The 15,996-nt window shown below is 39.8% G+C and overlaps 2 protein-coding genes across 3 annotated transcripts in view; one reads left to right on the top strand and one right to left on the bottom strand.

Moving 5' to 3' along the window:
* Positions 1–709: 709 nt before the first annotated feature.
* Positions 710–5,725, bottom strand: tmem199 (transmembrane protein 199). The gene is made up of 6 exons (XM_061780876.1): positions 5,270–5,725; positions 4,997–5,070; positions 3,407–3,496; positions 2,768–2,810; positions 1,199–1,311; positions 710–1,047 (listed from the first exon to the last, which is right to left on the bottom strand). The coding sequence occupies exons 1-6, from the start codon at positions 5,451–5,453 to the stop codon at positions 952–954; spliced, it is 600 nt and encodes a 199-aa protein (XP_061636860.1). The 5' UTR covers positions 5,454–5,725; the 3' UTR covers positions 710–951.
* A 182-nt stretch (positions 5,726–5,907) lies between these two features.
* The window catches only part of poldip2 (polymerase (DNA-directed), delta interacting protein 2), a 27,007-nt gene continuing 16,918 nt past the window's right edge, over positions 5,908–15,996 (top strand). Inside the window, exon 1 of one of the 2 annotated variants that reach the window (XM_061780873.1) lies at positions 5,908–6,134. In XM_061780873.1, coding sequence (XP_061636857.1) covers positions 5,956–6,134 — 179 coding nt within the window. In that variant the 5' untranslated portion in view covers positions 5,908–5,955. The remainder of the gene's footprint in view (positions 6,135–15,996) is intronic. The other variant, XM_061780874.1, reaches the window with a different exon arrangement.

The raw sequence follows: 15,996 nt of genomic DNA, 5'->3' as shown, positions 1-15,996 counted from the left end.
GGAAGGGTTCTGATCGTCCCGAACATCTTCCATTTTAGGATTATGGAGGCCACTGTGCTCTTAGGAACCTTAAGTGCAGCAGAAATGATTTTGTAACCTTGGCTAGATCTGTGCCTTGCCACAATTCTGTCTCTGAGCTCTTCAGGCAGTTCCTTTGACCTCCTGATTCTCATTTGCTCTGACATGCACTGTGAGATATAGACAGGTGTGTGGCTTTCCTAATCAAGTCCAATCAGTATAATCAAACACAGCTGGACTCCAATTAAGGTGTAGAACCATCAAGGATGATCAGAAGAAAATTGACAGCACCCGAGTTAAATAGGAGTGTCACAGCAAAGGGTCTGAATACTTATGGCTGTGTGATTTTTCAGTTTTTCTTTTTTATAAATCTGCAAAAGGTTGAACAATTCAGTTTTTTTTCTGTCAATATGGGGTGCTGTGCGTACATTAATGAGGAAAAATGAACTTAAATGATTTTAGCAAATGGCTGCAATATAACAAAGAGTGAAAATATTAAGGGGGTCTGAATACTTTCCGTACCAACTGTATATATGGTTTGAACTATTAATATAGGCATTCATAAATAAAATTAATTGGGGGGTGTCAATTGCGCCACAGGGCTTGGTCCCTTGGTCCCTATCCTCCGCAAATAGCGAGGGTTTACTTTAAACATCTGTAAAACACTGGACCAAAAAGTGATAACCATTACTATTTTTTCAGCATCTTTAATCCCATTAAGAAATTGCGAGGGTTTTGGTTCAGTTTTTTTGCCCGTAAGAATACAATCCACAAACCTTTCAAAGAAAGTGAAATACTGAATGTTTACATGTGAAGGCTCTGTCAGCGTCAATAATGATTATGCAAAAAAAAAAAAAAAAAAACAAAAAAAAATACAATAAATAATAATAATAATAATCCCCCGACTTTGGTGTAGTTCCCTTGTTTGTTGTGCTAGGGTTCTCCAAGTTCCCCCTCCATGGTCCGGACCAGGACGTACAGCTCAGCTAGCCCCACTACAGAAGATGCGATCACAGCAGATATGACTCGCTGGGAAAGAATAAAAAAAAATAATCAGGCCAGAATTAAAAGGTTGTTGGATACGCCTAACGTAACAACATTTGAAACTTGGGGTGTGTCTATTATGGAACAAATAATAGATTTTAGTAGTAGATCAATGCAGAATAAGACGGTTTCTTACCGCTGTTGTGTCTGTGAATAGGTACTGACTGCCTATGTAGGAGCAGGCAAATGTAGCAACTACTGTCACCAGGAAGTTGAAAACAGTCACAGCCACAGCTTTGGCTGATCGTACTTCAGAAAGGGAAAATGTGCATTATTCATTGTGTATTATTTATGACAGATATAAGCATATTATTAAAAGCAAACATATTCAATTTTTTTTTGTTTTTTAGGGTGTGGTCCTGTCTCATGCATGTCTACTCTACTTAGGGTTTGACATTACAGAGCTTCCTTGTAGTCAGATGGTTGCTTGGAAATGGCAGTTCTTCGCCAAGTAATGAGCAGAGAAACTCTGTGTGGGGGCGGTATTATGTAAATTAGTCCCAACTGTTATGTCACAATCTGGCAAAATTCAGAATAGCTTGATAACAGACACATTTTGGGAAATAGGCAGCTCATAAAAATATATTTGAATTTCACCCTTTATGGATGGGCAGGCCCTCAAGGGCCCCAACTATTTTTATACAAGGAGTCCTTGAATTACAAGTTCTGTTCCTAGAGCAAGAATTTGTACATAATTGGACCGCGCCACATAGTCTAATGCTAAGGTAGCACAAATAAATAAAGAAATTATGGTAAATATTTGAATGGAAAACACTTCTAGGCCATAAATGATTTAAAAACAGTAAATTGACCAGTAACTTTCTTGTGCTGGGTGACGACGTAATCTTATGCCGGTGCACAAACTAGTTAATTACGGAGCCCCAGACATTGCATGTAAAAAAAAAAATAGTAGCTCGTGCGCACGAGCTGCTACTTTGTGCTCATGAGCTGCTACTTCGTGCTCATGAGCCACTACTTCTTTGTGCGCACGAGCTACTTCTTCGTGCGCATGAAGTAAATGTTCGTGCGCGTGAAGTAGTTACTGCGTGCGCACGAAGAAGCTGTGGCTCCGTACTGGACTGGAGTGTAACCAAATTGAGCGCACTTTTACGGACTTGTTACAAACGACGCAGCCGAAACTGCAAGACACATGCGATGGCTTCAGGGTAAGTTTCTTTTCTTATCATGTTCTAGTCAATGTCTTACTATTCTACATTTAGGCAGTTATTTGATTGGGTCTATGTTTGCTACTTTGTTACAGCGAGTAATAGACTACTCTTTGTCTGTTTGTTGGAACTGCAACTCTGCCTCGACTTTGAACTTCGAAAGAGGTTGCACTCAAATTCCTTGCCCTCTTGTCCAGTATGAACTTCGTGCACACCCTGTAACTATTTCATGAGCACAAACAACTACTTCGTACGTATAGAATAACTATTTCGTGCGCACAAAGTGGTAGTTTGTGCGCACAAAGTAGTTTGTTATAGTAGTTTGTGCACACAATGTAGTTGTTCATGCGCACAAAATAGTTTTTTCCCCCCCTCATGTCATGTCTGGGGCGCCGTAGTTAATTGCGTGCCACTGTAACCTCAAACGCCATGCATCAGGAACCTCGTGAACTGAGGACCCTCTATGCATGCAATTACAAAGTGAATTTTTTCAAAATATGTTCCCTTTAAGTGATGTGGAAACATTGCAACACACTAACCTTGCTGTCCAAAATCTGCCAGTGTCCCATTACGATTCATTTCCTGCGTAGGAGTAGAAATATAATCCTGAAGTGTTTGCATTGATAAAGTAGTGGCTTAGCATAATACATGAAGGGGGTGATCCCCAAAAGTGCAGAATTATGGTATAAGTATAGTCTAACATTTATATATACATTTTTAACAGCTGCACCAACAGAATCTACTAGGACCGCCAACATACAACTGTGGCCAAAAATGAGGTAGACATTCCCTGTCAGTGCTTCAGTAAATTTTGTGAATGCTCTACAATACAAAATGTTTAAGCTGACAAATAAAACAGTGAATATACTTTAAAATCTACACTAGTCTGTTATGAACCATATATTGACTACATGCTGTTAAATAATGCTCCAGGGCATTATCAGTGTTGTTATTATAAGTAATTGTCTAACATCTTTTTTTTATTACTTTAATTTAGCTAGTGAAGTAGTAGTGGTAAAGTTTGCAGGTTTTTATTGCAGTAATTGTCCTGTCTAGTGGGATTAATAAAGTTGTTTGAATCTATATCTAAGAACAACAAATATGAAGCCTGGAAGAGTAATATCTTTTAAATGCATAATGTGAATCCTGTCCTTATAAGTGATAATATTATTATTTACCTGATTGTTTACATTACGTGTCATCTTGTTGTATTCCTTGTTTGCTAGTCTGGCTTTAATGATTTCCAAGCGTGCGACAAGCTCGGGGTTCTGCAATAAGAGAGAATCATCACATTTGATTTGTGTTTGTCCAGCTCACTTTTCTTTAAAGACAGTGTTCACTAAACAAGTGCTGTAGATGCTGAAACATTCTATTTACACACAATTTTCCCTTCTTGCAACAACAACAAAAATGTTCATTTAAATTGGGTAGGACACTGTTAATGTCCTCAGGAACGTTTTCCGTCTAGATCAGCTGAAAAATTCCAATGGGCAACTCAAATACACTGGTGCTTTGAGAAACAAGTGACCCGACTTACGAGGTTTTCAAGATAAAAACCGTCGTTGCAATGATTTTTTTGCTTTGACTTGCGAGCAAACATTTTAGATACAAATGCTGTATGGTGGCAGTGAACTTAACTTACTTTACACCAAGCAGATGTTTGGCAGATTGTGTACAATAAAAAAAATGAGGATTCAAACTGTTTATTGCCACTCCCAAGTTAAAGTGTACTGTAAAACTAAACAAAGAGAATTACATGCTGTATATTAGGACAACCACATAGCCTTGCCTTGGGAGAGTCCGCTTGGCTTAAAGGTCCCCTTCCATCAGAATACATTTTTTTCTAGTTTAATGCATAACATAGGTCAAAATGAGTCTGTGACATGGTTTAAGTTTGCCATCTATGCCGTTTGTCGATTGAATGCAAAAGTCAATAAACGATATAAGGCTTGCAAAATGGGTGGATTTGAAATCTTTGACATTGTGACGTAGTTTTGTCAATTAATATTCAAGTACCCACCGACTCAACTCAGCTGAACAGCAATACGACATTTCTAGACTTTAAGCGAGCGAGTCTCAGCTGCCGCCGAGCCATATAAATACAGTCTATAAAGTATACATACTGTATGTTGTGTTTTACAACAATAAGTAACTATAGTCATAATTTATGATGTAACGGTGGTGGATGAAATAACGAAGCTTGCATTCATTGTAGTCAGCGATGATCATCTTGGCGTGGTCAAGTCCAATGAATGGGAGCAGATGACGAGCCTAAACCTCCAAATATCCCCGTCTTTTAATTTTGATCTACGTTCCCTTTCAGATCACTTCCGTATTTGTGGGGCAACGATCAAACACTTGGTGAATTGTGCTTCACAATGACAGTCACGGGGAACGTGACTGTGGCCGCTCGTTGCCGGCTGCGAGGGTTGTGGAGCGGAGGGGGAAAAAAAAGCCACGCACACACACTCGAAGTCCTCCTACAACAGGGCTGCTGACCTGAAGAGTAGCATACAGCCGGGGGACTTGTCGCGCTGACTGCTTACAGCATACCTTCGCCGGATGCCATGATATGAACCAATCAGAGCGTTAAATTTTTTTGGGGGGGGGAGGCTGGAACGGATTAATAGCATTTCCATTTATTTCAATGAGAAAAGATTTGAGATGCGTGTATTTTGGGTTATGAGGAACTTGTATATCAAAGCACCAGTATTTTTTATCTTTTAAAATGTTAAAATGTCAAATTCATGAAACTGTATTCAACTTACTCTGGGGGGTTTGACAACCTCAGGCAGATGCAGTGAACTATCCTCCAACAATTCATGCAAATAAAATGGATGCCCTGGAAAAAAAAAACAACAACAAAGATGGTATGATATAAATCCACACTACATGGCAGTCATATATTAATGTTTCATCTTCTATTGAAATGCAAACATCATTAACATGTCTTCTCCAGGAAATGAACAAGAAGAATTGTGAAGGGTTTACAGAGAGAGAAAAAAGAAAATCTCGTGGCTGTCCTGGTCACGTCTCATTACCTTCATCCTGAAGGTATTTCTTGAGTAGTCTCGCTGTACTAAAGGTCAAGGTTATTTGTCCTTTCTTTTCAAGGAGAGCCCCTAGTTGCGTTCTCAGCTCTTCAGGCAGGGATGAGTCCGTCTGTTCCAACAGTTCTGACGCCCTCTTTCTGAAATGATCTCCGACCACGAACGCTGAGGTCATAATTTCATCTAACAACGACCCAAAAGTCTGATAACGTTCGGAGGGAATGAGCAACAAGGCTATGTGTGTATGGATGTTATGTTAGAAAGAGGTTGATAGATCAATATAATGTAATGCAAGCGGCCATGTTTTTACCCCGTGACCGCATGACGTAATGGTCACATGATCGCTTGTGTGAGCTGATTTTTAAATTAAATATCAAAATGTACAAAGTATAATTGTTTAATGTTTTGTAATATGTTTACTTTGATTCTAAGGGATGAAATCAACGTTGTTGTTTTTTGTTGTCAAATTAATCCTCTTTTAAGTGATGTTCCCAAACCTAATGACTAAAAATATGTACTGCAGGCTGTCGAAAGATGTCAGCGAAAAGGACGTTCGTAATAAACCTTGAATTCAATTTCGTACTATTTTCTTTCTCCCTGAAGGCAGCATAGGTATCATGTCCGTACGTACGTGCGCACGTGTGCGCGTGCGTGCAAGCGTGCCACCAGCGAAAAAGATGGCGGTCTGTGCGTTACGTAGGGGTCTGCTGAGCACTTTCAGTAAATACAACAATAAACACGCGCCTAGATTACTAAGTTTGGCAGACAGCAGGTTGGAAATTTATAGACCACAGTTAGGATGCCGAACCTGCGGAACGTATGGTGTCGCTCAGCAGAGGAGGTTCATGTCGTCACGGTAAGCCACATAGCCAGTGTCCTCCTCCTGTCAATGCTAACAAGCTAAAGACCTTAGCTAAGCATGAGTTCCTAAAGATGGTATCGTATGGTAAATAACTCAATTGTCAACATTTACACGTAGTTACACCCATTTGTAAACATGAACATGTGTCTCCCAGAGGCTATAAAATTGTGGCGTAGTTGTCCTGTACCAGTCATTGGCATTTGTCCAGCGTGGATTTGGTAACGTCTGGTCGTCCATAACCACACGCAATTTTACAATGTATTTCCCCAAAACACATAGTATAAAGTTATACTTCAAATCATCATTTTCTCATCCTTTTTATTTAGTTGGGAGTGATATTTGTCAGGTGTTTTGTCCATACCATTGCCCAATGCCTTCAATTATATTGGACATACTGTACAGCATACCTGTGAATATTTTACTTTTGGCTGTAAGCAATCCCAGGAAGTAAAGCTAATAGAAACCCTACCATAGTACAAGCTAGTGATTATGACAACAGAGTAAGATTTTTCCGAGGGATGTTCAATTTTTCAGACTTTTTTTTTTCTCCAGGTCGATACCTGTAAGAGTACTCACTCTTGAGTACTCACCGATTCCGATTACCGATACCACTAGTACTGTAGATACATAAAATTTTAATCTTTTTGAACAAAGACCTTTCTTTCTTTCTGACGCACATGATGATTCACCGGTTGGTCAAACCGGTGCAGTGTAACTATTGGCGAGGAGGTCTTACTCAATGTCAGATTTTGTTTGCCTTAAGGAATGGTGGGTGGTATCAGCAGCCTTCATGAGATCCCAATACCTTTAAATAAGTCATCAATATCAGCCCGATGCCTGGTAACGTTATTCGCCCATCCATAATTCCCCCCGCAAGGACCCTGTTCTGAAAAAATCGCCCACCACGGATCAAACATTGTGATTTGCCAGAAATGTTGTAGAAGTGATCATTTGAAAATGTAAATGCTTGCAGATATTTAGAGAAATAGTGTTGCATATTGATATTTATGTTTATGTCATTGATATTTGTGAGAAAACATTAACATGACGGTGTTTTCACATAGATTAATAGATTAATCCATTCATGATTAATAATAACATAATTGAAGTTAATTTGAGCAGATTTATTATATTTTAGTAGTGTGTATAAAACTGGTAGCCCTTCACATTAATCAGTACCCAACGAGTATCTCTTAGTTAGAAAAAGGTTGGCGATCCCTGAATTACATGTTTCAATTTCAAGGATTTGTTTTTTTTTCAAGGTCTGTCACTATCGAATCTGTTTAGAATTGATCATCCTATCGAGTGTTCCATTGAGTAATTGGGTATAAGTGTAGGGTATAAATGTGGTGTGCAGAATGTAAATTGAAGTGAATTTATTTGATTTAAGCCCGGTTCTTGAGTGCACCTGAATTTCTTTGTGTTGCATCTTGTAAAATGACAATAAAGAATCTTGAATCTTGATCTTGAGTAATTGATTGCAAAATCAAATTCCCTCTGATTTTGCATTCAGTTGCAAAAATTTTATATTTGATAACTGTTTATTAATTAGTTTGGTAAAGTTGATGTAAACTAACTTCAACACTTTACTAATTTCAAAGTAAACATTTTCCTTTTAATTTATTTGTGAATTTGTAGCATTAACCATTGTTGTAGGCTATATAAAATTATTGTAGGTAAAGGATACGAGCACAGGAGAAGCTTGGTCATGATGCTTTTGTTTCCTTAAAGTATCTTTACACCCTTTTGGATCATGCAGCCTAACACTCCCGCTCAATCTCTGTTTAGCCATGCCCAATCTCTGTTTAGCCATGCCCATGTGTCTAACTAGTGATTGTAGGGTTACTGTGTATTCTCCAAGTTCTAAATAGTGATTTTAGGGTCTATTCCATTGGTGAATAAGAAATAAACAAACAAAAAAACAGGTTACCTTAGTACGCCGCAAAGCTCATCCAGCTAGCGTGTGAAAGTTTTGTCTCCCAAGCCACTGTGGTACGCCACCACCGCCTTTACAGTCATTGCATATCACTTCATTTTTGTCTTTTTATTTTTATTTTAAATGATCCCAAACCTTGTTCATCCTCTATTATATAGAATAGATACAGCGGTTGAAATAAGTATTTAACACGTCACCATTTTTCTCACTAAATATACTTCCAATGGTGCTATTGACATGAAAATTTCACCAGATGTTGGGAACAACCCAAGTAATCCATACGTACAAAGAAAGTAGCAAAAATAATCTCTGAAATTAAGTTGTCACGGCACGGTGACCGACTGGTTAGCACATCTGCCTCACAGTTCTGAGGACCGGGGTTCAAATCCCGGCCTCGCCTCTGTAGAGTTTGCATGTTCTCCCCGTGCCTGTGTGGGATTTCTCCGGGCACTCCGGTTTCCTTCCACATCCTAAAAACATGCATGACAGGTTATGAATGTGAATGTGAAGTGCGAATGGTTGTTTGTTTATATGTGCCCTGCGATTGGGTGGCAAACAGTTCAGGGTGTACCCCGTGTCTCGCCTGAAGATAGCTGGGATAGGCTCCAGCACACCCACGACCCTAGTGAGGATAAGCGGTACAGAAAATGGATTAAGTTGTGTGTAAAAATTTGAAATGACACAGGGAAAAAGTGTTGAAGACATGAAGAAAGGGAGGTGTAAAAAGGCATGGAAAGCCAAGACAACACGTCAAAGCGTACGTTTGAGCCGATCAGACAGTGACGACGACGAGCAGCCAAGTAGCAGCTGTACAACAAAAAAAACTTGGCGCTGCCTGAACCATTTGTGCAACCAAATGCCACACAATACACCATTGTGACATCGTTAAATCATACGACAACAAATATATAAGGACGGGAACAACAGCATGGAACAACAGCACACAACGCCAAATGAACACGATGTTTGGCTTGTGTGACGTCACAGCGCTGGAAAGAGACGAAGACCAGAAGGCGCGGGATGCAAAAAGCAGAAGGTGCATTCTGCATCATATTTATCGATTTAATTGCTGTATATCTTCCATATAATCACTTTGAAATGGCAGATGTGGTTTGTGATGGGGTTCGCGAGTCATCAAAAAAATTTAAATCTTTGTCCGCTGACCTTTAAGACCCTTGCAAACTTATTGTTGTTAACGATGGCATTGATTACAGGCGCATATCTAAGCTTCTGAACGTTCCGGTGAGCACGGTTGGGGCCATAATATGTTTGTGGAAAGCCAATCATACCACCATAAATTTGCCTCGATCAGGTGCTCCTTTCAAGATTTCTGATAGAGTAGTACAAAGAATAATCAGAAGAGTTGTCCAAGAGCCAACGAACACCTGTGGAGGGCTTCAAAAGACCTGGAATTAGCAGTTACTGTTGTCACAAGTAAAACCGTGAGTAATGTACTCCACCGCCATGGCTTGTATGCACGCTCACCACGCAAGACCCCATTGCTAAAAAAAAAAAAAAAAAAAAAAAGCAGGTCCACGCTTGTTTAAAGTTTGCGGAACAATATTTGGACAAGCCAGTTACATACTGGGAGAATACAGTCTGGTCTGATGAGAGCAAAATTGAACTGTTTGGATGCCATAATGCACACCGCGTTTGGAGGAGAAATGGCACTGCACATCACCCTAAAAACACCATAGCAACAGTGAAGTTTGGCAGTGGGAACATGATGGTGTGGGGCTGCTTTTCAGAAAATGGTACTAGTGAACTTCACATTATTGTAGGAAGGAAGGATGGGCAAATGTACCGAGACATTCGTGACAAAACTCTGCTGCCATCTACGAGGATAATGAAAATGAAACGAGGGTGGATATTGCAGCAGGATAATGATCCAAAACATACTGCCAAGGAAACTCTCAAATGGTTTCAAAGAAAAAATAAAGCTTCTAGAATGCCCCAGCCAATCACCTGACTTGAATCCAATCGAAAATCTATGGAAAGAACTGAAACTCTAGGTCCATAAAAGAAGCCCATGTAACCTTCAAGATTTGAAGACTGCTTGTGTGGTCGATTGGGCCAAAATCACACCAGAGCAATGCATGCGACTAGTTTCTCCCTACAGGAGGCGTTTGAAGTTGTCATTGCAAACAAAGGCTTTTGTACAAAGTATTAAATAAAGTGTGCTCAAACCCTTTTCCCTGTTTCATTTCACATTATTACACACAACTCAATTTCTGATCTTATTTGTTCTAGTTTCTTTGTATGTATGGATTACTTGGGTTGTTCCCAACATCTGGTGATTTTTTTTTTTTTCAGGTCAATAGCACCTTTGGAAGTATATTTAATGGGAAAAATGGTGACCTGTTAAATACTTATTTCACTCGCTGTATGCCAGCGCGCAGTAGCAGCCCAACTATAACGGTCATACCTACATGGCGGCCATGTTGTGCAGGTCATGACGCTGCATGCGTTTGCAAGTAATGTCCGTGTGAAAACAGAAGGTGGTGCAAACATGGTTCCGGCAAAGTTTAGATGCAAAAATTTCAGGTCGACCAATTTTGGTGTCGACTTAGCAGACGACCGTAAGGCGCACCGTACTAAAAGGCGCAGTCTCAGTTACGGGGTCTATTTCTGTATTTAACACATACATAAGGCGCACCGTATTATTGGGCGCAGGCATGGTAAAACATACGCTAGCTTAAAACATACGGTAGCATACATGCACGCTAAAAGTATGTTTTTAAAAAGGCAGCAGGAGCAAAACTGAGTTCGGTTGTACTTTATTGAAGTATTTAACAATGTACTCACGTTAGTTTTTGATCAATCCTCATCCACAAATCCATTAAAATACTCATGCTCTGTATCTGAAATGAACAGCTGGGCAAGTTCTCCATCAAACACGCCAGGTTCCCTCTCGTCATTGTCAGAGTCAGTCTCGCTGCTCTGCGGCTCCTCAGAAATGATGCCGGCTTTTACGAAAGCTCGAACAACAGTGCCAGCAGACACTTTAGCCCAAGCATCCACAATCCATTCACAAATTGTGGCGTAACTCGCCCGGCGCTGCCTCCTAGTCTTAGTAAAGCTGTGTTCGCCATCTGTCATCCATCGCTCACACGCCGCTCGCAACTTCACTTTGAACGCCCTGTTTACACCGATGTCCAGCGGTTGGAGTTCCTTCGTTAAGCCTCCTGGAATGATGGAAAGCTCTGAGTTATTGCACTCAGTCGAATGGTGACTGTAGAGACGCTTCTCCCGGCTGTTCTTTGCTCATTAATCCATTGCTCGAGTTGGTCTTCCAACTTGGGCTACCTCGCCTTGTTTCCGCGTCTTCTTGACTTGGTGAAGCTCGTTCTCCTGCTTCCTCCACTAGCAAACCATGGATTTGTTGATCCATAAATATCACAATAAATAGACACTAGATGATCATTTGACCCTTTGCCTCAAGAAATTTCTTAGAGCGTCTGCCTCTCAGTTCTGAGGACTGGGGTTCAATTCCCGGCCCTGCCTGTGTGGGGTTTGCATGTTCTCCCCGTGCCTGCGTGGGTTTACTCCGGGCACTCCGGTTTCCAAAAACATGCCTGGTAGGTTAATTGAAGACTCTACATTGCCCGTAGGTGTGAATGTGAGTGTGTATGGTTGTTTGTTTATGTCTGCCCAGCGATTGGCTGGCAACCAGTTCAGGGTGTACCCCGCCTCCTGCCCGATGATAGCTGGGATAGGCTCCAGCACTCCCGCGACCATTGTGGGGATAAGCGGCTCAGAAAATGGATGGATACCCCTGATGTAGTGACTCTCAAAGTGCTTAGCTGTCTCTGTGTGTGCCTTGATGGGCTCGCTGTTCCTACTGTGCATGTGTGGACCTCTGAGGGGAAGTGTGGCTCACGCAATGAGATACCCACTTGCAGTAACAAAGAAAGTATAAGAATTCACGATTTGAATATTAAGTAATTTTACAGAGTTTGAAGAATATATGCCAGAGGGTATTGTTATATTGGCTGTTCGTATGTGTTTATGAAGCTTTTCTGTACCAATATTCATTTTTTGACAGATATAAGTGCTGTATAAGTTCGATGCTAATATTCGTTAGCTCGTCAATGGTGTTTTTCCTTCATTGTGTTAGCTTTTAGCTAGTAATTTTTGTGAATAAAAACGAAGAAATAAACCAAGTCAGTGATGTATTTGAACATTCAATAGGTGTAATTATTTTATGTGAGTTTAGTCTTACAGTAAACTTCCACTGGAGTGTCAATAAATGACTTTAAGCAAGCAACATTCACTCTTTGCTACTATGTTAGCACCTTAGCAACCTATTGTGATCACGTGGGCTCTGCATGCTGTCCGGGTGCTGCAGGATAGAAGTGCTGGAGCGGAGCATGGAATTGAGATTTAAGATCCAGTTCGATCCAATCCGATACTTGTTTTTCTTTTTTTATTTGCTGACAGTGGAACGATCGGGATACCCCCTACCTATTCTGTCGAATCTAAAGCGTCTGTAAACATTGGTTCGTGCACGTAAAAAAATGTTGACACTGACGCTGTGCAAGTATGTTGACAAGCCCAAGCATGGGAGGCAGTCACAATACGCAATCCTATTGGTCGATGTCAAGGTGCACTGTCGGAGAGTTGTTGTTGATATGTCACACTACATGGAAGATATCCAAAAAATCAAACATGCTAGACTTTTCATTTTGGCATCGAAGGGCTATTGTTGGGCCAAATTGTTGCCTTGCATGGTCTTAGATTTTGGAAAAACTCCAAGTGGGGTTAGCTTTCCAATGTGCCTTTTACTAAGGAGTAGCCAGAAAGGCCTGATTGGAGGATTGCCGAAGAGATGGTTGTCTTTCTTGAATTTTGTCCTCTTAGCACACGCTGGTCTGATACTGACCATCAGGTTTTTGGTCACCTTCCCTCTCGATTCCTCAGTTTAGATGGGTGGTTAGCTCGACATAGAGTCCTGGTGGTTTCAAACTTCTTTCATTTAACAAAGTTCGAGGCCATTGTGCTCATTGGGACCTTAAAAGCAGTAGATTTTTTTACATTTTCTATACAGTTCCCCAGTTTAGTGCCTAGAGACAATCATTTCTTGGAGGTCTACATTCAGTTCCTTCGACTTCATGCTTGGCTTGTGCTCTGACATGCATGGTCAACTGTGAGACCATGTAAAGACATGCTTCACTTCAAAATCATGTCCAATCAACTGAATTTACCACAGTCCAACACTCCAACTAAACTATTACAATCTCAAGAATGAATATTGGAATCAGGATGCACCTTAATTTAATTTTGAGTGGAATTGGCAGAGACTGTGAATACATATGTGCCTGTAATTTCAAAGTGTTATATCTTAAATACATTTGGATTTAGTATCTCAGGAAATGTTTTTGATATTGTTTTTTGGGCTCTTGTGTGTGGATTTTTTTGGGCGGGAAAAAATTCAATCCATTTTAGAGTGAGGCCATAAAATTACAAAAATGTGGAAAAACCCAAGCGCTGTGAAGATTTTCCGGATGCTCTGTAAGGATACTGCAATTGTTTACATCAAGCTTTTTTAAATTGGTCGTACACCAAACTTTAATTTTGTCCTGTTGACTCTCTATTTTCATCTCTGTATCTGCGGTTAAGACTTAAAACGAGCCATAAACGTAAGACCCCCCCCCCCCCCCCCCCACACACACACACACATTTTGATCAGCGACCCCCCCCCCCCGCACCAATACTTAATGACTACTTACTGCATTGAAAACAGTATTTGTAGTTGGTAAACCATAATTCAAAAGGCTGGGTACCTGCACTGTGGCACTCTTATGTCCGTCACACTGACTGTCTTGTACTTCGAAGTTCCACATTTATTAATCAAATCGTTTACATCTTGCTTTGCTTCTAAGAATGATTATTTCTAAGACCCCCACTATACTGTATTGGTGTTCTGGGGTACACTAGTAATGAAAGCATATATAACATGCACTATGTTATGTTGATGGTGGATAGGTAGGTGTTGGGATGTTTGTTTAACATATGATATTTGCTTTGACTTAGTTTTTCTCCATATTCTTCCTGAAAATCATACTTGTGTATTATCCTGTGATTTGAAAATAAGATTAAACCAACAGTATAATATTAAATTAATCCCCACTTTTGATCTCTGTTGTAAAGATTAGCTTTGTAGGGAGCAGAGAAGTATGCATGTTTCTTTTTAATTTGAAGTGACCAGCTGTTGTTGTCTCTGCGAGTATGTACTCTTAAGTATATCTCTCTGTGTTTGTGATGGTGTAGCAATGGAGATCTAATGGAATTTGTGACATCTGACAAGTCAATGTGTTGTGTATGCAATCTTGTCAAAGTTATGATTGAAATTAAGACGATAGTAAAAACTGCTCAATGAGGAGGCAGGATTTACCCTCCTGGAGGGATCATCTAGATTGTTTCCATAAGAGGGTAGATTCTTCTTTAAAAACACGGATGAATACTATATAAAATCATCACTTCAGTGCAACAGTGTTAATTGAATGAAAAGAACACAAAATAACCAAAAAAGTCTTTTTTCAAGGGCTGTTTATATGACAACAGCGTTTTGGAGTGAGAGAGGATAACTAAAGGTACACCCAACCAAAACATGTAGAATTTTTGCTTTGGAGCATTCATTAGCTAAGTGTACATTTACTGCATCTGGACTTCTATCCACTTATGTCAAATTCAAAGTCATACATATGCGGATGAGTTTGGCCCAGGTGCACAAGCGGGTGGTGAACTTGCACGTATTGTTTATTTACAAACCAACATCGCCATCTACTGAAGGAACATGTTACTGTCATTTTTACATACACAAGGCGATACATTTTAATTGCATTGGATAATTTGCATTTAACTCGTGGATTTAAGAGGGCATATGCCAATTTTTTAATATTTGATTAGTAATAGGAAGTTTCTGTCAATTAGATGGATTAAAGTTAAAGTAGGGAATCTTCTCAAATTCCCACTGGCAAGAACTACTGTTTGTGTCCCTCAAGTCAGCATCATTTCAGTTTCTCTTCCTAGTAATAAAATCAGCAGTACTGTATTGTGAACACCATTGGACCAAATATGTAGCCTCTATCTAGAAGACCTGTGCATTGGCTATAGGGAGGGTAAGAATATGGATATCACTGAGCAACAAGATTAGTGGGTGGTGTGTTCTCCAAAACCAATACAGTCTGACTCTGTACACAATTGCATTCCCTTTATCACGATCCTGAGGTGTATATACGGTGGCTATAAAAAGTCTACACAACACTATTGAAATGGCAGTTTTTTTGTAATATAAAAAAATTAATCATTTCTAAACGTATTTCACCATTGTGACCTATAACCTGAACAACTCAATTGGGAAAAGAAATAGAATTAAATTAGATAAGTAATTTTGAGAGAAGTAAAAATAAACAACTTAGATAATGTGGTTGCACTAGTGTGCACACCCTCTCATAACTGTGGTTGTGTTCATAATGAACCACCCAACCAAGTTTTATCCCACACTTAAAGAAAAGAGAGAGAAAAAAACTGAGGACCTATATCAGGTCAGACCAAGTTTGGAGCACTCTCTGGTGACTGCACTAATCGTCACCTCCAGTCACTGAAAATTTACTTGAACCACGTCACATTATTTCTCAGTTCCCCGTAGAACCTGTCAAACCCAGAAATGTTGATGGGCTTGAATGCCAACAAGAAATTGGTGAAATTGGACAGTCATCATCATTGTGGACTAAGTTTCCCTGGACACTGCTAAACTTTTGCTGCTCAATTTTAAGTATTGTGTGTAGGTTCATTTGTGTTTGCTTTCTATTAATATCCTTAAAAGAGTCAATTTATTTATTTTCAAGGATAAATGTCGTTGTAAAATATTTAAATGAAATTGTCATAGTTGCTGCATGGCAAAAATTCAGAAACAAA

This window comes from Phyllopteryx taeniolatus, chromosome 8 (assembly GCF_024500385.1).
Source record: "Phyllopteryx taeniolatus isolate TA_2022b chromosome 8, UOR_Ptae_1.2, whole genome shotgun sequence".
NCBI classification, from domain to species: Eukaryota; Metazoa; Chordata; class Actinopteri; order Syngnathiformes; family Syngnathidae; genus Phyllopteryx; species Phyllopteryx taeniolatus.
This window is presented reverse-complemented; position numbering and strand designations above follow the sequence as displayed.